At 37.1% G+C, this 23,849-nt stretch overlaps 1 protein-coding gene across 5 annotated transcripts; it reads left to right on the top strand.

Annotated features, from left to right (window-relative positions):
• The first annotated feature begins 1,560 nt into the window (after nt 1-1,560).
• LOC144567041 (vacuolar protein sorting-associated protein, putative (DUF1162)) lies at nt 1,561-23,785 on the top strand. 5 transcript variants are annotated; one of them, XM_078317076.1, is made up of 51 exons: nt 1,791-1,918; nt 2,359-2,455; nt 3,164-3,287; nt 3,804-3,881; nt 4,205-4,317; nt 4,494-4,587; nt 4,822-4,865; nt 4,967-5,035; nt 5,283-5,341; nt 5,444-5,648; nt 5,771-5,836; nt 5,956-6,035; nt 6,223-6,372; nt 6,799-6,862; nt 6,998-7,099; nt 7,604-7,798; nt 8,066-8,193; nt 8,312-8,462; nt 8,570-8,665; nt 8,744-8,845; nt 9,016-9,074; nt 9,171-9,258; nt 9,349-9,477; nt 9,552-9,668; nt 10,460-10,707; nt 11,062-12,389; nt 12,617-13,692; nt 13,791-13,919; nt 14,008-14,157; nt 14,665-14,909; nt 15,309-15,615; nt 15,713-15,784; nt 16,074-16,499; nt 16,601-16,787; nt 17,314-17,539; nt 17,774-18,112; nt 18,221-18,337; nt 18,459-18,729; nt 18,892-19,005; nt 19,156-19,239; nt 19,341-19,391; nt 19,481-19,660; nt 19,981-20,291; nt 20,550-20,879; nt 21,086-21,170; nt 21,282-21,428; nt 21,538-21,642; nt 21,847-21,957; nt 22,043-22,147; nt 22,435-22,504; nt 22,760-23,785. In XM_078317076.1, the coding sequence occupies exons 3-51, from the start codon at nt 3,191-3,193 to the stop codon at nt 23,422-23,424; spliced, it is 9,765 nt and encodes a 3,254-aa protein (XP_078173202.1). In that variant the 5' UTR covers nt 1,791-1,918; nt 2,359-2,455; nt 3,164-3,190; the 3' UTR covers nt 23,425-23,785. The 5 variants fall into 5 exon arrangements, with proteins under 5 accessions (XP_078173200.1, XP_078173202.1, XP_078173201.1 ...); XM_078317075.1 differs by having other exon boundaries at nt 5,283-5,356; nt 8,315-8,462; XM_078317073.1 differs by having other exon boundaries at nt 5,283-5,356.
• The last annotated feature ends 64 nt before the right edge of the window (nt 23,786-23,849 follow it).

Genomic DNA, 23,849 nt, shown 5'->3' with positions numbered 1-23,849 from the left:
CAAAGTACATTTCATAGTAGTTCATTATTACTAAGAACCCATAAGTGAGTTCACAGGAAAAGGTTTCATATTTTTGGTAATTCAGCTTGACTTTGACAGGTACCAGTAGGGACTGAAATGATACCGTAGTACTGTTACACTAAAGCAAAATATATTTTACACTGTTCATTACTACTAAGAACCCTTGACAGGTATGGGTTTCAGAATTCTGGCCGTTTAGCTTGACTGAAATTAGGGTAACAACTTTAATTGGAGTAGAACTAGGGTGCTCTTAAGCTCACCAAAGTTTTGGTGAGCTTAACTCTAAAACTCATCAAATCAATTTTAAATGACGAATCCGAACCGTTGAAACCTGCCTACCTTACGTGTGATGCATCTACATGTGAAATTTTTAAACATTCGAATTAATTTAGTATAAAGTCAAGCGGTCAAAAAACGTTCAAAAAATGAATGCACTAAAATTAATTTATTAACCTTCTAATTTTGACCGCTTGACTTTATACTAAATTAATTCGAATGTTTAAAAATTTCACATGTAGATGCATCACACATAAGGTGGGCAGGTTTCAATAGTTCAGATTTGTCATTTGAAATCAATTTTATAAGTTTTAGAGTTAAGCTTACCAAAACTTTGGTGAGCTTAAGAGCACCCTAGTTCTACTCCTTTAATTGTCTCATAGAACCACGAACTATCTTAATTCTAATTTTTTTTTTCTAGGGACCTCTCATTTAATGGTCTTACTGGTGATCTGCCCAAAAGCTTCAGTGCACTCTCTAGCTTGAATTCATTGTAAGGAAGTAAAAGTTTGGACTTCATATGTCATAATTTTTTTTAAGTAGACTCTTGTACTAATTATTTAACTATTGAATTCATCAAATGCAAATTTATCTTATCTGTCGAATTTTTAATTTTTATCCAACAACCTTTTTTCTTCTTATCTTTATGCCATTATCTTATATTTTCTGAAAAAAAACTAGTTATATGAATGAAGTTTTGTTAGGCAAAGGCCGTTGGTTATCACAGTTGACTTTTTCATGTTGTCTTTCTTGTTTAGATTAATGTTCATGAACAGTTCATTGGTTGTCCAAAGAAAATCCGTTAGTTGTCCAGATTAATGTTCATGAACAAGGTACGTAATGAACTGGACTATATAATGAACACAATTGCACGAACTGAACATGGACAAAAATTTCTCAAGTTCGAGCCGGTTATAAACTGGACAATTATCATATAACTTTTGATTTGAACTGAGCATGAACCGAAACTCGCTCATTAGCAGCCCTAGAACACACCATTTATTTACTTTTCTTGAATTAGTTCGCTGTGTGCCTAAGGTAAAAGGGATAAGTATAATCTGCAAATAAAAAATCCACTGGGTGCTACACTGCTACTTCTTCAGGGTGTACAACAATTGAACTAAAATTAAAAGGATCATAATCAAAATAAAATGATTATAGAGCATGAAGTAGAGACTTACAGTCTCCGCCCAAGAGTGCTCCAAGAGGTCTTCCTCAGTTTTTTATGAACCTCATACAAAACTGAGTCTCGTGCATATTTGATTCGGTTTCGGAGTTCCAAAATACAGCGCACCCCTTTCTCCAAGAAATTTTCTCCCCTCTCGCTCGTTCTCTCGCGCTAGCAATGAGAGGTCTCTGGAGTCTCGAGCTCTATTAATCTCTAGGTTTTCCTTGTCACAGCCATGTCCTTGCGATATCACCTCTAATGGAGTCCGATTTCTCTCTCTTTCTCCCTTCGCCTCTCCGCCGTCGCCTCTCTGCTCAGCCTCTAACCTAGTCGCCATCGCCTCTCTACGCAGCCTCGCGATATCGCCTCTAACCTAGTCGCGTTGCCTCTCCACCGTCGTCTGCTCAGCCTCCCTCCTCCTCCGCTAGTGCATTGCCTATCTCCTCTCTCCAGGTAATTTTCTTCTCCATCATATCAAGACAATATCAGATCAGACGGGTACCATTGTTGGGTTGTTCGGGTTGTGGTGTACCATTGTTGGGTACCAACCTGAATTTTCGTGTCACTGAGATATCTATTGTGTGATTTATAAATTAAAATGCTTGATGGTGAGATTCACATGGAAAAGTACTGGTAACTCAATAGAACACCACTTCAATTTGATTTATCTTCTTTATGCTATATATTGATCAACTCTTAAGGGTTAGTGAATCAATAATTCATTCCAGCCATTGACTGATTGACACCATTAATTGTTCGTGAATGTTTCAATGAGAGATGAAGGTATATTGTGTTTTCCAGTTACCTCCAATAGCCTAAGAAATGGACAACAAGGCAGGGTATCTAGCAATTCTCTAAACTTGGCATGAATTCCAATTTTGTCTGAATCACAGATTGTCAGGCCTCATAGTGGATGTATTTGGAGAAGTGGCAATAATTGCATCATCAGCTGCTTGGGTTGAGAAACACAGACAACAAATCGAGTCTCTTGTAAGTAACTTCCTCCTAGTTAGTTAATTTTGCTAGAATCTGAAATTGTGTGATTTGGGTCTACAACGTTGTGTGATTTGGTGAGATAATATTTTCAAAGTTGTCAATTTTGCTAGAATCTGAAATTCAATTAGCACAATCATAAATTTTAGGGCTTAGGAGCTATTAAAAACTAAACTCAGTGGCTATATTTACAAGTCTAGTTAAGCTTTAACACATGTTTTTTAGGGTTTGGATTAGAGCTTTTATACATGAAAATTCTAGAAACTATACTATGAACTTCAAGAAAATATTTCTCTACTGTGTTGTCAGTCTTTGGAATTATGCATAAAGGTCCATGCTATCCTTTTTATTGCCTTTTAGTGAATGTGGACATGACAGTTTGCCCTGTTCACAATTAGTTATAATTCAAAATCGGCTATATTTAGTTGATTCAAAATTATCATGAATTGATGGCTGCATTAAATTAATTGTCCGTGAATGAAGTGGTCCAGTTTGAAAACCAAGGTAGCTAGCAATCCAAAAAGTGAAACTGTTCATAAGTTGTTCAAAGCAAGGCCCAGTTGGTTCAAATGGGCATGATTTGAACAGGGCTCAGCTTTGAACAAAACTGAACGGGCTGAGCATGAACAATTAGTCTTTCATTTCGGACCAATCATGAACAGGGCTTCATATATTCCAATTTCAATCCTAACTGGTCATGAACAGAGCTTTCGTCCATTAGCAGCCCAAACCATGTTCGAGGGAGTGGTAAGCCAGGTACTTGCCGGGTTTCTTGGCCGGTACGTGAAGGGCATTCAAAAGGACCAGCTCAAGATCGGTATCTGGAACGGTACCTAATCGTTTCCTTCCTCTTAATTGTGTGCTTGTCTTGTTTACTTTTTTTTTTCCCTGCAAAAGTCACACATTTAGGTTGAATTTCAAATTGTGTTCCCTGTAGCTAAGGTTTAGTAGGAAATGAGAGCCCGAATTCCCATTTTATGCCTGTTTAGATGGAAATCAAGCGAAATTTCTGGGAAACTATAGCACCAGCAATTACTGGGATTACAATACCACAGACAGATATAGTTACTTGTGTCAATCAGGCCACCACAGTGCCACAACAGTATGGTACCAGACCAATTTGTTAGCTGCTTCAGATGTATTATTGTTCTTTCTATTATTATAATTTTTCTCTTAGCTAGTTGTAGACTTGTAGTGACAATTTTTTTTTCCTGGAGGAACTACATAGCTGCTGTTAATTGTGTCATGGAAGTTAATCACTTCAAGACACACCCTACTGCTACTAGGCATTATTTTGAACCTCAAGTGTACTAATTATTATTTGAACTTGCTTATCTCATTGCAGAGGAAATATTGTTGGAGAATGTAGAATTGATTCTGGAAGCATTTGACTACTTGCAGTTGCCTTTTGCATTGAAGAATGGTGAAAATTCTAATTTAAATTACGTAATTTCATTTCGAATGTTCTTAGTCTTGTTTCTGTTTTATCCTTTTTCATTTTTTCTCCACCACCAAGGAGGAAACTTCCTGATTCTGGCATATTACTAGTCCGCTCAAGCCAGATTTAATGTCTTTTTAAGGGGTTTCATGCTGATTTAGCCCCCCAAGATACACATTTTTAATTTCCTTGTTTTTGGCTTTCATGTGAATCCAGAATTGACGAAATTAATATTATTTAGCTGAAGGTCGATTGATATTGAATTGCAGAAGGGAGGATTAATTGGGCCCAATTGTCATAAATTGCAGGACAAGCAGGCAAATTGAGTATAAAAATTCCATGGAAGAAGCTTGGGTGGGACCCAATCATAATTGTATTGGAAGATGTCTTTATATCTGCTTGCCAAAGAGAGGATACCGAGGTATGTTCTTATATCTGGTATGTTCCAATTGCTACAAGGGTTCCTGTACCAGCCTATAATGATCCACGCTGCACCTACTATAAGCTGCTGCTATCTGAGTTCTTAATGCTATTATTATTTTAAATGTGGAAGCACTAATTAATGTATTTACTTGATTTTTATTTTCCTGTTTTTAGTGGAGTTTTGACTCTGTTGACAAAAGAGAAATAGCTGGAAAAATGGCTAAGCTTAATGCAATCGAGCTTGCGAAGTTCTCTAGCCGTGTAACAGGTATGTTGTCATTTTGATAAAACTTATACCAATTCCATTACATCCAGACCACAGAATGTACCAGCTGGTCCGGCCCGAGTTTTACTCAGCTATATCACTTGAATTACAGTACCAACCTCCATCATTACATTGTTTTACCAGGCTTTTACTTGTACCTTGTTTGACTGGTAATCCAAAAAGAAAGATATGCATTTGACCATGATTGTTTCTTTTTTTCGTTTTTCTTCCTTTCAGATAATCAAACTGGCCAATCATTTCTTTCATATATGTCTGCAAAGGTACAAATAGAGCTTTGTAAAATAGTAAAGAACTTTCTACTTTGAAAATAAACTGCTTGATAGTTTGTCAAATTCAAGGTGATTGACTTCCACCTCTACAGATACTTGGCAATATCCAAATTTCAGTACGAAATGTGCATGTTGCATACGTCGACACTCACAAAAATGAGGTATTGTTCTTGTTTCTTGGGCTCTTTTGTGTACAGATTTCTCTTACCAAAGCTCTTCATTTTTAAGATTTTAAGATTTGAAGTCAGTTCGACCCTGTTAACTTTTATTCAATTTACCAGTACATACACTGGTAACAACTTGATTTTCTGTTCTGCTATAGAAGAAAATGATATATCTTAGTGCTATGTCATAAAGGTCTAATAATGATTCCTTCTTATGCAATATCTTTTGCCAATACATCCACAGGAGAAATTCATATTTGGGTTGAGATTTTCAAGTCTGACAGTAATGACAGACACACGCAGGCATAGTTTCTCTTCGTACGATTTCTAACCTATTTTTTCTTTTTGTTTCTCTATTCTTACATACACTTTTAATATAATGATTCACATTTTTTCTTCTCTTAGGTCTTTAATAGGAATATCAAGATCTGGGCAAGTGAGCAAGATAATTGAAATATCTGATGCTTGTTTTTATTGCAACCGGCTTGATGAAGGCCTTGAAAACTTTATAACAAGTGACTTTATGCAATCGCGAGGCAGCATTTTGGAGATAGAGAGAAAAATAGATAATTACATCATTGAACCGTTTGATATAACTATATCTGTGCTAGTAAGTTAAACTTCTCATGCATGTGACATATTGCAAATTTTAATTCTGATTTTGTATTAGCAATTTGTCCATTTTGGATCAGATACTTTATAAGCAATTTGACCTTTTTGGCTATTTTGTAGGCAAACAAGCCGGGAAAGCTTGACGGTGCTCCGCAATATGATATGGATGTTGAGCTAAATGGCTTGGTTCGTAACTTTTTTTATTGTTGAAATTTTCCCTGGGAATAGAATGAAATTAATAGCAACTTTTGTCATCTTATTCTCTTGTGTGCGTTTTGCCTTTCCTTTTGTTTCCTTATCTCTAGGTTCTTTCAACAAGTGAAATTCAAATTCAGAAAATGTTAAGTCTCTCAGACCATCTCACCATATGTGCACTCCGAGAAAAGTATGTTCCTTGTTATAACTATATTTAGGGAAGCTAAATTAGAGTTTCTATTTTCTAATTTATAACTAACTCTTCTCTCTGATTTGTGTTGTTTGATGTTCTTTTATTTATAAAAGACAAGGAGTAACTTGTTCTTATAATATACAGCATTTATTTATGAATTTGTTTTCATCATTGGTCTTTGCAGGTATGGTCGGTATAGGCCGTCTCAGAGCTCCCTCTTGAATAAGGAAGAAGGCTGGCAACTTTTGTGGTGGCACTATGCACGAGACTCAGTTTTGTATGAGGTTCGTAAAAAACTGAGGAAGACCTCTTGGAGCACTCTTGGGCGGAGACTGTAAGTCTCTACTTCATGCTCCATAATCATTTTATTTTGATTATGATCCTTTTAATTTTAGTTCAATTGTTGTACACCCTGAAGTAGCAGTGTAGCACCCAGTGGATTTTTTATTTGCAGATTATACTTATTCCTTTTCCCTTAGGCACACAGCGAACTAATTCAAGAAAAGTAAATAAATGGTGTGTTCCAAGTTTATGAACTTGTTATTTATAGTTCTTTAGCATGATATGAAAAATGTTTGGAATACACAAGTCACATTGCTTTCCCCGACTTAAAACTCTGATTCTTAATAATTGGAAGTAACTTCAAAATTTGGGTATTAGTTGTAAATATGTGAAATATTTGGTGTCATTTGCTAATATGGCTAAAATACTAGAAACTCAAAATATTACACATGTACTTTCTGCTACCTTTTAATTTCAGAAACAACAAGCATAGATATGTCAATTTGTACAAGAGGAAGTTAGAGTTGCTGCAGAAAGAGCAGGTTAGCTTTTATCTGAGACATTTTATTAAATGATACTTCTGGAAAATTAGAAAAATATTTTGCTGTTGGTATCTTATTACCATGTAACAACTGTGCGTCTTATGTTGACTTTTTGTTTGAACATGCTATTTTCAGCTTTTAAGCACAGATATTTTGCAAGAACTAGAGGAAATGGATAAAGAATGTGACATTGATGACATCTTGAACTATAGAGCATGTGCAGAGAAACAGTTGCAGGTTCTCGCTCTCTCTGTCTTCAAACCTTAGCAGTGTGCTAAGTGATTTTTTCTCCCTTTCTACACACATACACATGCGTGCGTGTGTAATATTGCGGTAGTCTGTAGTCCTGAGGTGGGTCATTTGTAACTTTTTGATGAAATAAACAAGACCAACCTGGCATAGCAGTCTATTGGGCCACTTTATTGCAGGAATGCAAACTGTGTTGTACGGTTTTTGGTGGAAATTGGACCGTGTTCCATTTCATTCTGTTTCCATGATTCGGAAACAAATAAAATAATGCAATTGAAGTACCAAAGTTATAGTAATGTCATTTTCTAATTGAGATTTTGGAGCTTCAATTTTTTTATTCTAACCTGAATTTTATTGAGAAATGCCTACGTGTCTCTTCCTTGCTGGTCTAACTACATTCAGGTCAGATCAGTTGGCCGGGTTCAAATCAACAATTGCCAGCCCTTATTACACGAGATCATATTGCCTTCTGTAACTATAACATTTTTGTAGGAGGGGCTGTCTCGGTCCAGGTCTCTTTCTATACTTAGTGATGCCCAGATGTCAGAAGAGAAGCCCCAAACAGAAGAACAATCTTCAAGTGGGGGTCGTCGTTGGTTGAACTGGCTCTCTCTTGGTATGCTTGGAGCTGGTGGTACGGCTGATACTAGTACATTTGCTGGCGTAGTATCAGATGAGATTATAAAGGTTAGCTATTTTGTCTGTCTTGTGATACCTTAAATGCATTACTATAATGGCTAATCTGCATATGTCATTCTGTCTAAATTTGAAGAATTTTTGGCATCAATTTTGGTGGAGGACCATTTAGTTAGTTGAGATAACATACAGTACCTGACATATTGTTTTATCTTAGGTGGGATTAAGAATGATGTGTATATATAGAATAATAGAACTTAAACCTACTTAGAAGTAATTATTTTGGCCTTAAATTCTGATCATGAGGTTCTTTTACAGGATATCACTGAGGGAATGGAGTTCCACGTGGTTTCGTCTTCAACTGATGGCTCTTTGGTGAAAGAGAAGATCTACACTTCTTCCATAAAGCTTACTATTTCTGAAACAATAGCATCAATTAGCCTGAGGTAGTAGCATGCTTCTTTCATACCTTGCAGCTCCTTATCCTCCCTCTCTATTTTCCTCAGGGCTATTGTACCTGCATGTTTCTAGTAAAGTTACTAGTTTTTATTTTCTGTTATTCAGTAGTACTGGAAGAAAAATTGCGGAGGCACAGCTCTCCGGTTTTGGTCTTGAGTGCAAAATCTGGGATAACTCGGCCAGCATTTTCATTTCTCTAGAATCTTGTAAGATCACAAATCCATGCAATGGGAATCTTCTCTTGGTGCTTGGAGACGTAAGTTTCAACCAAACAATTTTCAACCCTTATTGCATATCAACCCTTCATTACTTCTATATATTCCCTTCTGTTCGCTCATTATTATTTATTAGTTTCTTTTCTAGTCTTCACTTGCTGGGGATAATTTTGAAAATCAAGGAGCTCTTAATGTGCAAATTGACTTGGCAGATTTAAATCATCATGCAAAACCCATGATTCAGGTAATTTTTCTTTTGTATTATCTCAGACATATATTCTTCGCAGTCTGATACTTTGGTATATTTTTGGTCATGTGTTAGGTTGTGGTTCATGCCGTTGAAGCTGTGTATGATCTGGAGTTCTTCTTGGGACTTAAGTACCTGCAAGATGTTTTAGGTTCAATCCAGTTGCAACACAACAGGGTCAGCATTAAATATTATAGTACTAGGAACTGATTATGTGTTGTCCAACCAAGAGCTAGTGTAATGTTCACTTGTTTTACCTGTGGAATTACATGAAACTAATTTACTGTTATTGGACTAATAATAGTTCCTGAGCCTTTTTTCTGAACTATTGATCTAACTTAATGCAGGTGATGTCTTCATTGAATCGATTTGAGAATTTTTCAGCCCGTGTTTTTTCTAAAGTGGAGTGAGTTCTATTTTATTTCTTGTAATTTTCTAATCTGTTAGTCAGCAAGAGTTTGGTTATTACTTTGATTACTTATCCCCATAACTTCTGTTATAGGTATCTATCTCTTAACCGAAACAAGCTTTGTTGGGATATAAGCATTCATAATTTTGTTTTTAAAGCTCCACTACAGCATGAAGTGTTGGTAACACTTTATAAAATCTAAGCATTCTCTATTCTGTAGTTCACATAGTGTGTCAAAAAGTCATAAATTTAGCTAATTTATTCATATTAGGTTTTTGAAATGGAGGTTCTGCATGTAAAAACGATTGATAAAACCACTCAATGGCATGAGGACATCCTTCATGGCTGTGATTTCATGGATATTTATGATCACTTCGAGGTTGACCTCATGTCTTGCGAGGTAATATTCAATGCTGCTTCCATTATCTTTTTGAAGATATTGGGCTATTTCTTACAGAATATGGGTTCCCTTAGGTGAAGATATTGGCACCTAATGCAGATGCTGCTATATCCATAATGGACAAGTCAAATGGCTCTGTGCTACTTAGTCGGTGCCTTTTGTCGGATGAACCCAAAGTTAAACAGCTGGAGGTAATTTTCTTGGGGCCCCATTTGTTATTACATTGCCATACATCAAAAAAATGGTTGGTATACTATTTCAAAAAAAGTGATTTGTATATTGCTTAGGGGTGCAAACGGATCGGATAGTGCTCAACCCATATCCGTATCCGTATTTTTTTTTCGGATACGGATACAGATACGGATCGGATAGTAATCGGATATGGATACGGATTGAATATTAAACGGATACGGATACGGATCGGATATTTTCAGATACGAATACAAATACGGATATAATTCGGATTTCTAATTCAAAATATATATCTAATTAACTTGTTACACCATTACAAAATATATATCTAATTAACTAAAATTCACCAACATAAATATAACTTTAATTAAAAATACCAACACAAAAGATCCTCTTTAAAGATATTCTAATACAAAAGATAAATAGACACAAAAAAATTCTCTCAAGTCTTAACATATCTGGATATCCGAAAAATTAAAATATCCGGATCCGGATAATTATCCGTATCCGTATCCGATTCCGAAACTCAACCCGTATCCGTATCCGAATCCGCATAAAAAAAATCCGTATCCGTATCCGAATCCGCAACTATCCGTATCCGAATATCCGAATCCGCAAAAATTCGGATCCGGATTCGGACGGGTAATATCCGACCCGTTTGCACCCCTAATATTGCTGGCTTATATGTTTTTCCTATTGTGAGTATATCGGCCTTGAACATGTACCTGTCATGGCTGATATGAAACCATTTGGAAATCTAAAAGTACAAGCTCGTTTTTTTTAATGTTAGGCTGATTGGAAAATGCCATCTCTGCATTTGCATTTCTCGAAGAAAATTTACCGAGCTATAAATGAGGCACAACAGTCTGTTGCAAAACTTGAGAGATTAGATGCTAAGAACAGTGGATCCACAAAGGCCTCTTATATGAATGTCTTTGCATTAGTGAAGCTAGGCAAGGTCAGATTGGACCTTTGTCTGGATTACGATCTGCAAAGGAGCGCAATGGTTTCTTACATTATAGAAGATATGGTCGTCAGGTTAGTAATCTGAGCATTTTAAAAAATTTGCTCGTAAAGGTTTAATAAAATATGAGCAATCCCATTTAGGATTATAATACTAGTATTAGTGGGTACCAGAACATACTAGTTTTACTTGTACCTAGGTGTGGCAGTGGCAGCTTGAGTGAGATGTTGAAGCTTGATTATTGCATAAACCAACAATTGAGCACATAATGCAATCCAACAAAGTGAGAAACAAAATTTTCGAATGGTCTGCATCACTCCGTAGCTTCACTGACTTGGCACCATACTGAAAATTAAGTGTGGTAATCTTAAAAAACTACTATTTATATTGTAACAAAAAAGTACACTTTTTCATCTCTTAAATTGCAGGTATGCCACAGAGTTTCCAGAAGTTTGGGTAACTTCACAGGCATTTGAAGTGGAAGTCACCGATTTCAAGGACAAACCAACACTGAACCTGTTACAGAGCTCAAAAGTCACAGCTGAAAGTACACCTGAGGAAAGCTTTTCTTCAATTGTTGGTTGCTTACAGTTGAACTATCAGTTTCATACTGATACTCTCAATCTATGCTTGAACAATATGGAGTTTCATCTATATCCTGAAATTTGCGGGCTCTTGTCATTGTTCTTCAGAACTCTTAACTCAGTATCTAATTGTTCCCCTAGAACTGAGATAAATGGCCCATCTGGTGGGGACCATTCTTATTTAAACGAGGTAGATGGTCCATATTGTGGGGATGATTCTTATTTTGGATTTTCTAACTATGGAAATGATGGAATCCTTGCTAATCAGTTCCCTTTTCTGGTTCCATCTGAGTTGAGAAATTACTATGGCGAAGAGAGAATTCCTCTTTCCAAAGGTGCAACAAAAATTCTTGTCTCTCTGAATAGGATCAAGTTGCATTTTCATGACTGGTCTTGTGATTTAGGCATTGGCACAATACCAGAAGCAAGTGTTTCTTTTTCTTACATTAGAAATTCTTCGGATTTTCTCATGTCAGTACGGGGCATGAAAGTTGTCTCGTCTCTGGCCAATACCAGCATAACCGGGCTTTTTTTGGGACCAGCGGAACCGACCAATCCAAATATAGCAAGTGTTCGTATCAGGAAAGTGGCATCTGACAAGTCAGTAAGGCCTATGGAGGTACGGTTTGCATTTCAGAACACTTGCTGTACACTATCATCTGAGTATCTTGCCTTGGTGGTAGGATACTTCGACTTGCCTGAGTGGGACCCACCCCTGCCAAATGAGAAGATCTCAAATGTGAAAAACATCTGGTACCAATTCGAGCTTGTTGATTCTTTTGTGTTTTTACCAGTGGAGAAGTGTGAGAAAATGTGCATGAGAGTTGGCATCCCAAGACTTTTTGGGAAGGTTATTAAGAGGGGCACATCTGCTGAGGCTGGTGCAGGCTTACCACCACAATGCCTAATCAATGAGAGCTTGGTGCCTGACAAGAGTGACATTGTGGATATATTTGGAAGAAGTGTATCGATATCTTTTTGTGCGCTAGAGGAACAGACTAAGTTCATGAAGTTTGAAGAGTATATGCCTAGTTTTGGGTTTCCTCTTCTTGACACGCTAAATGCAGACATGTTTGTTCGGATGCCGTGGAACACTGGGCCCATTCCCGGATATACAAGTGTGCCTGATTTTCTTATGATGCATGTATGGAGTTGTAGCCTGGTTGCTCTAGGTAATTAAAGATGAACTTTTCTATTCAAAACAAAAGACGATGCTTATCAAAAGAATTTTTTTTATTATTTCATTTATCTTTTGGGAACTAGTCTGTGCTGATCCCTAACATTTGCACATGTACAGTATAGATAGGTCACTATTATTATTTGTTACTGTTGTTTACCATTTTCTGATATAAAACTCTTGATTCAATGACTTCCTAACATTTTCGCTTAACTTCTACAGATGTGAACTTCCTACCTGCACTCGGAACTTTAGCTGATGTCATAGATGAGTTCTCAATAGTGCGAAAAGAATCCAGAAAATACAAAAATGATTCTCTTCTGTATTTGCAGAACAAAAAAAGTGGGGTTGTTTCTGTTGAAGTCCAACGAGACTCCATTCTTAGCTTGAAGCTTTGTCTTGCTGCCCTCACACTCAACCTCTCTAAGTCAGATAAATTAGATTCATCAATATATACTAGTGTGGCTAATGCACACGTTGGACTCAATCTCTCTCTTGTGCTAGTAAATCAGATACCAGTCTATATTGGTGCTGATATTTCAACGGTTGTTCTCAATTCATCTCTGAGTTGTCGAACTCTGATGTCATTTACATCTGAGAGGTCTGATTCTTTGCATTTTCGGGTCAGTTATTCTGTCCGTGCGGAAGGAGCTAATGAGATTTTGGTTGCAGCACCTTCACTTGATATTTGGTTATACCTGATTGATTGGAATACTATAATCAAACATCTTGACTTGTATACTTGGAAGAATGATAATACCTCGAGTTTGACTGATGGACAGGAGTCTCCAGTGTCACCTGATTTTGAATCTCAATCTGGTTCAGAGAGTGATGGCATTGTTGATTTGTTTGTAAATTGTGAGAATTTCTCTGCTCGGTTTCATTTGCCAATTTTACGAAGGGAGGGGGATGAGTATAAGCATGTAACCTTTGTCTTTCATGGTAAAAATATTGAAGCCTATAAAGGAGAGAGATTTGTTAGATTGAAAATTGAACTCGAGATGCTTAAGGTTCTGCTTAAGATTTTACAAGATGGAAAAGAAGATGTCTCCATCCCATTCATGCAACTAAATAGTATGAAGATTGCAATTGATTCTAACAAGAGAAGTGCTGAGCTGGTGAATTGGCTTGTGGAAGTAAAAACAGAGATGATGGATATGGGGCTTTCATACCAGGTTTTTGGTTTCTTGAGTAACATCCAATTCGAGTTGCCTGAAGAGGAAACGTCTAGGTCAAGTTGTAGCCTTCTGCTTAAGCTTCACTTGCGCAAGGGTTCTATATTGCTTAGTGATGGAAGGGTATGCTTTATCTTTAATTATGTGTGAGCATACTAGGATTATTGTATGAATCTTTGTGTATTTAATTATAATGTTTTTTTTTTTTTTTTTTTCAACAGTGGAGTTATCATGGACCTATTATGAAAACCTTTTTGAAGAATGTAACGGCACTAGTTATACAAAAGGATAGCATGGCAGAAGCTTCAGCATCTGCTGACCTCCTGATAAACTACAACAATATTGACAAGGTATCTCAAAATTGTTATTTTTTTTTCATCTGTAGCCATATTGTTATTGTCACACTAGAATAATGATGACCAACATGTTGTTTATTAGGTAATGTGGGAGCCTTTCTTAGAACCCTGGAGCTTTGGGTTGAACTTTGAAAGGAAAATTAATGGAGTTACAAGAACACGTGCGACTACAGATGTTCAAGTGAAGTCTTTGGAGGAGCTTAATATTAATATAACCGAACCCCTGATTGAGGTTAGGTAGTAGATATGAACATTTTCTATTGTAATGGATAAGTAACTTCAGCTATTATAATTGTTTGTCAGACTCTCTCTATCACTTGGTGAATTAATACTGGATCAATTGAACTCATGTAAAAACCTATTACATAATGCTGAATCAATTGACCTATGCATATGTTATTACATTTGCAGATTATGCCACAATGTAGGTTCAATTTCATTACCCTTGTTTCTATGTCATTTTTTTTATTTGAGTAAGGGTATGGGGGTCAAGCCACCAAACCATTAATATCCACAAGGGATCCTCCATCCGGGTTCCGAATCTACCACTAGACCAAAGACTGGTTCTTCTATGTCAACTTTGCATTTTAACAAACTTTTTCCTTTTTTTTTTTTGTTGGGGGTTGGGGTAGTTAAGTATCGTCAGAAACTTAACAACTAACAACACGGTAGCTTGTAGCCTTGTACTCTATTTTTAGTCGTATCTTGTTTCTCATTTCAGTGAATGTCTTGTGTGTAGGCCCTCTTCAGGATCAATAGCATGATAGAAGACTCAAAGAATCCTAATTGTGGAGGTGGTGTTCGGTCCAACCCATCTGTTCTTGGTTTAACAGACTCAAATGACATTGGTTTTAGAAGATATGCCCCTTACATAATTTCTAATGAGACGGGTCTTCCTCTGAGGTTCAAGGTTTTCAGAGGCCCCCCGAATGCTGATGAAGTGAAGCACTTCTCTGCAATTGACGAAAGCAACGTGCCTCCAGGGTATTTAGTTTCTTGATGAAAAATGATCATCATAGTGTCTCTCTGTGGTTTTTTATGGCAGGATTTAATATTTGAGGATGAACTCATCCTCATCAGAAAAAAAATCACAAAAATTAGCAAAGAAATAAAAAAAGAGTTCAACTGCTGTGGTGTTATTCAAACCGAGGATTCTGCCTGTCCAATCCTCTATTAGGCACTAATCAATTGTACTGTTTGACAAGCTCCAAATACTCTCAGTGTGAAATAACCAACTAAAACACACTTCTTACTAAATTAAATAAAAAGGATGGGTTTGTTATGTCCATATGACCCCTCTATGGTAGTAACCTCAATTCCTACAAAATTATAAGATGAACAATCACTAAACACCCAATGGACTAAAGTGAAGCATGCTAACAGGTATTGTGTACCAATATACGTAGAAGAGATTGTAGAGGAGTTCTTCTTTCAGCACAGGGAGGCCCGCTCATCCGAACAACTTATCGAGAAGAAACTAAACTCAGTACCACACCACATGATTTCTGTTCAATTTGAGGGGACCAGCAGACCCTCCATGCCCGTCTCTATGGATTTTGTGGGTGTGACCTCCTTTGAAGTAGACTTCTCAAGTGGTCAAAGACCAGCTTCAGCTTCTTCTTTGACTGTTCCTGTTGTACTAGAGGTCTCAATGCAACACTACAGCAAAATGATACGACTGTACTCTACGGTCAGTACTGGAGGTCTTTATTGAATTGCAGTTTACTTCTGAAAACATCATTGCTAAATTGTTATTTTAGTTTCTAAGGAAATTACAAATTGAACAGGTTGTGCTGTTCAATGACACATCAATTCCACTGGAGCTTCGATTTGATATTCCATTCGGTGTTTCTTCCACAGTATGAATCGATTTTTACCTTTTACTATTATTATCTTGTTTAATGGATCAAGTAAATAACTGATTGAGTGAATAAACATGTTTCATAAGAATCAACAAAGTAATTATTTACAAGAGATTTTTTTTTTCCTCTACAACAACAACAACCAAGCCTTTAGTCCAAACAAGTTGGAGTAGGCTAGAAATGAAATCCAATCACAATCATAAAATCAAGAAAAATCAATACAGAATAATCTCTTTCAGTTCTCTCTCTAACAGGAGTATTTTCTCATACCTTAAATAAAAATAAGGTCTTAGGCCCAATTCAACCAGGTCAAGAGATCCCTCTTCCTCTCCACTTGTCAGAAGCTGGTCGAATCAGGTGGCATCCGGTCTGTGATGGCTATTTATGGAGCGAAGCACACTTGCTCTCAAGTTTGCTGTCACATGAAAACAAACTAGGGTTTATGCGATCTTTTGTGTGCTACCCATCCCATCCCAGCAATGACCCGTTTCGTTGTTGCATATCAGTTAACGACTATGACCTACCTTACAGTCAAAGGAAGTCAATTGACAATGGCCGTGGCAAAATAGCCTATGAGATAAGTTCAGCGAAAAAGCATTTCATGAGGCAAGTGAGGCTGACGACACCGTTGGTTGTGAAGAATTATCTCCCAATAAGGTTATCTCTGACTATAGATTGCTGTGGGAGTGCGCATTCAGTTGCTCTTTCTGAGGTTTACTGTTGTTTTTTATAATAGATTTAATTAATCTTTAAATTTTTATTGCTATCAATTTAAATAGTCATTTTTTTCTTGCTAAATATGTTGATATTTAGGTGGACACTGCCTCCATCTTTCTTGTTGACTCTTCAAATGATCTTGCAATCAATTTCCACATAGATGGTTATAATCCTGTCATGTCTAAGTTCCCTCGTGCTGAGTCGTTTTCTACTGTGGCTAGACAAAGGAATTTGAAGTATTCCTTGAAGGAAACTATTTCCTTCTTTTCAGATTCATCAAATGGTATACTTCTCCACTTTTAAGTTCCCTTTTTTCATGCAACTTTATAAATACCGGACTTGGCCAGCTTCTTATAATAGAAAATGAAAAAAATCAGACCAGATTACAAGCCGGTCCAGTCTGGTTACCGTTTATCTATGGGGCCCAATTAAAGCCTGGTAAGCTGAGGACCTTTTCGCAAACATGCATAGGCATAATCGCTGGTTTTTTTCCTGGTTCAAGAAGCAAAGAACATAGGTAGCAGTACAGTACCTTGGAGAAAAATCGGATGCCAAAGTCAGAATAATCAATTTTTTTTGGATTTAATAATCTGTTGACAGGGCAAAAACATTTTATTTTATTCCCCTTTTGTCTAGTTTTATTAGAAATGTGCATTGTAATCAACATTTTTCCTGAAATAGTTAAAAGCTATTGTTAACTGGCACTAACATGTCTTTTTGCAACACTGTTCATATTTTAGTGTTCTTCTCGAAAAGATTTCTCTTTATTGTATCTAGTGGTACTAATATTAACAAACAACCATTTGTAGGACCACTAAATGTAATCCTGGAGAGATCAATGGATGCGTATTGCGGTGCAAGACAACTATGCCTTCATGTTCCCTTCTTGATATACAACTCGACCGATCTGACGCTTGCACTCACTGAGAATAACCATGAGGGTAGCTCAAGGTCTCTAGTTCTTCCTTCCATTTGCATCCAAGATGGGGGTGACCGGTTGAAGGAAAAGTGTGGCCTCTTAATTCTATCTTCAGGGTGAAGAACTGTTCTTTGCTAAAAATGTTATTTTATCAATAAGAAATCTCCTGTAGTTACAATGGATGACAATTTTTTCCAAGCAAATGCACCAGCATTATTATATGAATGTTACAAGTAATAGATACAAACTAGTTAAAATCGTCAAAGGTGTTCTGTGAGAAAAATACAACAGAAACTTTTCATTTTTGAAGTGTTCAACATAACTCTTTTTTGTATTTTACATCAAAGCAGGTCTGATGTAGATGTCCCAAGTTCATCTTCAAGCACAGTTGGTACTAGCAACATTGATGAAGAAAACTTTGAAAGAGAGGTCAAAGCACACATGTACATACCTCCCGAGCAAACACCAACATCTGAACTTTTAGTCAAACTTAGTGCATGTGCACCTGTAGCCAAGTCTGATTTGAACTCAGTCTGGTCTAGCTCTTTTCTGTTGGTGCCATCTAGTGGGTCGACCAATGTTTCAGTTCCCAAGCCTGGCGGAGCAGGTGCATTTTTAATTTCTGCCACCTCTGTTCCTGTTTCTGGAGAACTTGTTGGTAGAACAAGAGCCATTGCTTTTCATCCAAGGTAGTGTTTTAACTCCTCTCTTGAGTGTTGGATTCATGAAATTGCCTAATATAATATTAACTCAGAAGGATTTTTTTTAAGTTCTTCATTCTTGTTTTACTGTGGCAGATTTGTTATATGTAATGCGTGCAGTAAAGACTTGTTTTTCAAGCAAAAGGGGACGAGGTCTTTTAGTCGCTTGAATGTCGGAAAGCATACCTACCTACACTCTTCTGATACAACAAGGTTCCTCCATTTTACCTACCACTTTACAATGTTTTGTAACTGGCATATAGCAAGTACATAATCTGGGCTTTCTCTCACGTGTTTTCTCTCTCCTACCTTTATCCTCTGAAAATGTGCTTAGGGAGTTTCTTGTCTCAATTCGATTTGATGGACCTGGGTGGCAGTGGTCGGGCAGCTTTCTTCCAGATCGGCTCGGTGATACTCAGATCAAAATGCAAAACTATGTCTCAGTTATATCAACCATGGTCCGTGTCGAAGTACAGCATGCAGATTTTGCAAACCATCATAGCAAATCTGTACAGTCGAATGGTAACTCTGCCACACTATTAATCCTGTTGTCTGATGACAAGACTGGTTTCATGCCATACCGGATTGACAATTTTTCAATGGAGGTACCCAGCCACTATGCATTTCTTTTAGAATTTTTTATAGAATCAATTCTTGTGATACATGCCTGTTATTCAGTACAAAATTTCTCCACAATGATAACATAGTAGAGTAGTCTGGATGAACTCTAAACAATGAATGTCTTGCTGTTTTTTTTTATTATTCAGAAATTACGAGTTCATCAACACAGGTGTGAGTCTATTGAAACAATAGTACATCCTTACACATCTTGCCAGTATGCTTGGGATGAACCTTTTTATCCTCACCGTCTCATTGTCGAGGTATCATAGACTTTTCTATTTATTATTAATAAGACATTCTGATGTGTGACATACAAGAACCTACAACATGCGTGCACATTCTTGCCCAACACAGCTAGCACCAAGAATTGTATTAGTTTTCGTGTCTTATTCTGCATACTTCTTATCTAGGTGCCTGGCGAGCGGGTATTAGGAGCCTACAATCTTGATGATGAGCATGAGAGCATGCATGTGAATTTACCAGCATCTTTAGATGTACGATACTTGAAACAGTCAAAAAAGAAATATTGGGTCTTTTTTTAATTGTAATAAGATATTTGCAATGGAAACACTAACAATTTTTTTATTTGTTGCAGAAACCGGACAGAACATTCTGTATATCTATATACGCAGAAGGAGCGATGAAGGTTGCTTCTAAAGTTTTCTAAGCTTCAAGCAACAGAATTTTAAACCAAAAAGGATTGTAGTTATATTTAATCATTTTTGAAATTTATAGGTGCTGAGTGTTGTGGACTCAAGCTGTCATACAATTAAGGATATGAAAGAGACAGGTTTCATCGGATTCAAAGAGAGAGAAAATATGGATCAGAAACAGGACGATCACCTAAACTTTACCGAAGTAGTTACTTTAGAATTGCCATTTGTCGGCATTTCCCTCATAAGCTCTTCCCCTCAGGTACAAATATAATTGTAATAAAATGCCCTTTTTTTCATTTGTCTTTTCTTCACCTTTACTATTAGGTTTGTAGAGTCTGAAAACTTGAATATAGATATTTTGTGAATTCTTCATTACTGATACTGTTATAGAGTTTTGAAAATATGAAAGTTTGTAGCTCTAGCATAACCTGTAAGAAATGGAAAAAAAGAAAGGAAAACGAGGGTAAGAAAAATGAACCTCCAAACTAAAATGGTTAGACATGGTATCTGACCGGCAAAATTTAATATAGTGGTCATGGTGAATAATTAAATGTTGCTCCTGGTGTCTATACTATTCAGGAATTGCTATTTGCATGTGCAAAGGACACCAAGCTAGTGTCCATGCAAAGCTTTGACCGCCAGAAGGTCTCCTTTAAAATGTCTTCTCTCCAAATTGACAATCAACTTTCGGAAACACAATATCCCATCATGCTCTCATTCGATAGAGCATTCAGAAGGGGCCCTTTGAGCTTTCTGAGGAAAGAAAGAAAGTTGAGATTGCAAAATGAAAGAACTGATGCTGATAGCAAATCAGACTTCTTTTACTTGGCTGCAACCAGATGGAGGGCTACAGATGCATCATTACTTTCTTTCCAACACATAAATATTGCGTTAGTCATTTATTCTTCACCTCCTTTTGCTTTAGGAATTCGAACAGGGTTTTTCTGATGTGTATTTTTGTATCCTTACTATTATTTCCCCTAAATGACCATGAAAATCCTATAAAGGCAACATATGAAAAAGTCTTTTGCCCTTGAGTGCCCAACATATGCCATATAAACAAGAAAATGTGATAATTGGAAACATTTGCCTCCAACTTAAATTTTGTACCTGAATATATTATTTTTGGTTTTCATCATCTTTGGCAGTGTTGCCCCTTTGTGTATCGAGCTTGAGGAGAGGCTTGTATTGAGCTTGCTCGACTTCTCCAGGGCAGTCTCTTCTAGGTTACATGCTAGGAGTTTGGAGAATAATTCTGATCTACATCTTCTAGAAGCTTATAGAGAGCTCAGAACAAACTCATTTTTAAGGAGGCCATCGAGGGATCTGTACAATGTGGAAAGTGGTACCCAGAATGGATTGTTACCATCTGTTGTACCGATTGGAGCTCCTTTCCACCAAATATATCTTTTGGCTAGAAGGCAGAGAAAAATATATGTGGAGCTGTTTGAGTTGGCACCCATCGAGCTGTCTTTAAGGTGATTTTTCTTTTAATTTGTAGACAAACATTTCCTGCATGCCCATAAAAACATGAAAGTTTTATTTAAGCTTGTAGAAGGGAAGTATTTCAGAAGTCAAATGCCTCTCATGCATGCATTAAAAAAAAATTCAAGTCCACATTTTCCCTTTATTTTGTTGGTTACAATTATAGGCTCTCTCTGACTAATTTGTATTACAATGAAAGCTTTACAAGCTCTCCCTGGCTGTCAAGAAGTGAAGTTGGGTCAGATATAGATGCTGTTCCATCAAACAGTGCCAATACAATTCAGGTTAGTTTTTTTTCTCAAACAGGTCCTGGTATAATGGTATTGTGCTTTTTTTTGAAAGAAAAAACGGAAATTTTGTAACTGAGGCTGGTGGAGGATTTTTGTTGGTTTTAGAGAGGCCTGATGGCACTTATTGAGGTTGAAGGAGTGCCGGTTCATCTTAGAGAATTAGTCATGGAAAATCTTATTGCTAGTTTGGATTCTATTGAAGACATCCTTGTCAGGCACTACACAAAGCAGTTGCTTCATGAAATGTACAAGGCAAGAGGCTCATATGCATCTCTCTTATTCTTTACTGTATACATATCAATTTTTCTGTCCATTCATATACTTCTTTTGTTTGTTTGTTCATGAATGTTGGGTCTTGCAGGTATTTGGTTCAGCTGGAGTTATAGGAAATCCCATGGGTTTTGCAAGGAATGTTGGGCTTGGTCTGAAGGACTTCTTCTCAGCTTCTAGCAAGGGCCTTTTACAGGTACATCTTGTTCATCCTGATAATGCCTTTTGGCAATACAGTAATTGGCTGGAATGTTATGAAGTTTTATCTGAGAGACTATGTAAAAGGATAAATTGATGCCTTTCTTTTAGTGCCCTGGTTATTTACCATGTCCTCCGGTCAGTATTTTGCTTTGGACCTCATTCTATCGTGATTTTATTTCTGTTTTTTTTCCTCTGACAGAGCCCACGTGAATTAGTAAGTGGCATAGCAGAAGGTTCAAGAACTCTTGTGGGTAGCACAATTTACGCCATCTCCAGTGCAACGACGCAGTTCAGTAAAACTGCTTACAAGGTGGCTTCAAAAATAATATTTCAAATGAGGCTGTCAAAATTGATATTCTTTGTGTTTTACTTGAGACTGAAATATTAATATGTAGGGTATTGCTGCGTTTACCTTTGATGAACGAGTGGAATCTGAAATGGATGAATGGAGAAGACATTTGGATTTGCATGGCAAAGGCGTACTAAATGGATTTCTAGAGGTCAAATTAATTTTTATTTTTTTCCTTAGATCAATCCCATCATCATCATATTCTTCCTTTGCTTTTTTTTCCTTCTTGTTGGAACCAGACCACTAGTCAATTTGTCATTTTTTTTATTCATTCTTTTTGTTCCTGCTGAAATTTGACTTTCACAAATCAGATCACCGTTACTAAACCATGAACCACTAGCGGTCTGGTAGTTCGATTTGCATGGGGAAAAGATATATTTGATCAATTCTTTCTATAACTAGCTAGATAATTAACTCTGGTTTTGAAATGCCTTACAGGGACTCACTGGACTCCTCCAGTCTCCTATCAGAGGTGTAGAGAAACATGGCCTCCCTGGAGTTGTCTCAGGTATTTATACCGCTCCAACCTTCCATATTGTTTCCTCTTTAGGTGTTTATCTGCGCTTCTTGTACTTGTATCAATGCTCCAGTTGTTAGCCTTCAATTGACAAAATATAAAAAAATACATAATTATACCATATTCTCCTATTATTACATACTGTAACAAAAGTAAACAAGTGAAAACTCTGTTTAATTTACAAGTTTACCTACTTTTGAACATTTAATTGTTCCCACCACATGCTTGTTTTTCCTGTCTGCACAGGTATAGCAATGGGAACTGCTGGTCTTGTTGCAAGGCCCGTGGCAAGCATTCTAGAGGCCACAGGAAAGACAGCACAAAGCATCAGAAACAGAAGCAACCCACACCAGTTCAACCGCCTCAGAGTGCGGCTGCCAAGGCCTCTTGAAAGAGACCTCCCTTTGTTCCCCTACTCTTGGGAGAAAGCCATTGGCATTGCAGTGCTCAAACAAGCCAATAACCACAACCTTCAAAACGAGGCCTTTGTCATGTGCAAACTCCTCAGAAAACCAGGGAACTTTGTTGTAATTACTGAGAAGTTACTTCTGGTTGTCTCAAGCAGTTACTTAATTAATCTAGGTAAGGAAAGCTTTGGTGGGGTCCCACCCGACCCAGCATGGGTGGTCGAAACTGAGATGAATTTGGAGAGTGTGGTACACATGGATCGGTCAGGTGAGGTGATGAATATTGTGGGAAGCAATACTGATACCCTAGCTAAGCAAAGAAGAGGGCATGTGAGGCACGGGCCATGGACCCCATCAGGTTCAACACCTCTTTTTCATGCAAGTGTTGAGTTACGGAGTCCGGAAGAGGCTGAGGATACGCTGCAGGTTGTATCAACTATAGTAGAGAAGGGGAGAATGCAGAGGTGGGATTCACATGTCTTGCATCGCAGTAATCTCACTTGAATGTGTTTTATGCTAGGGGAGTATGGTATATTGAAGCCTTCTTCAGTAGTTAGTGAATTTCAATAAACGATATGCAGCTCAAGCTGCAAGTTTTGTGGGTACTCCATGTGATTTGGCCCCCATTTTTTTGTGTTTGTTTTGCTTTTTTCTCCCCTTGTCCTGTCAAAGAAGTTTTAGGAACAGTGATTGCCCAGCACAAGTATTGGCTGTAAATAATAGTGGTTGTCTGCTTGGGCCCAGAAGAGAGCTGCACAGAGAAAGAAACATTATAGAAAGTATGTATTGTACATTTTTTTGTTTGTTTGTATGTATTACATAATTTTAGCTTCTAATTGTTTCTTTACTTTCTTTTTGTTCAGAATAGTTAAATTCGGGGCAAGGATTAGAACAGTAAAATCAGAATATAGATGTTTATTTATCCTTCT

Source organism: Carex rostrata, chromosome 16, assembly GCF_964058835.1.
Source record: "Carex rostrata chromosome 16, lpCarRost1.2, whole genome shotgun sequence".
Taxonomy (NCBI): domain Eukaryota; kingdom Viridiplantae; phylum Streptophyta; class Magnoliopsida; order Poales; family Cyperaceae; genus Carex; species Carex rostrata.
The sequence above is the reverse complement of the archived record's forward strand: the minus strand, read 5'-3'. Positions and strand labels throughout refer to the sequence as shown.

Bases quoted from the DNA above. Each gene is read 5' to 3' on its own strand.
- LOC144567041 (XM_078317074.1), top strand. The intron at 6,036-6,222 runs GTATGTTCCTTG...TGGTCTTTGCAG, and splicing joins ATATGTGCACTCCGAGAAAA to GTATGGTCGGTATAGGCCGT. The intron at 14,910-15,308 runs GTATTTAGTTTC...GCATGCTAACAG, and splicing joins GAAAGCAACGTGCCTCCAGG to GTATTGTGTACCAATATACG.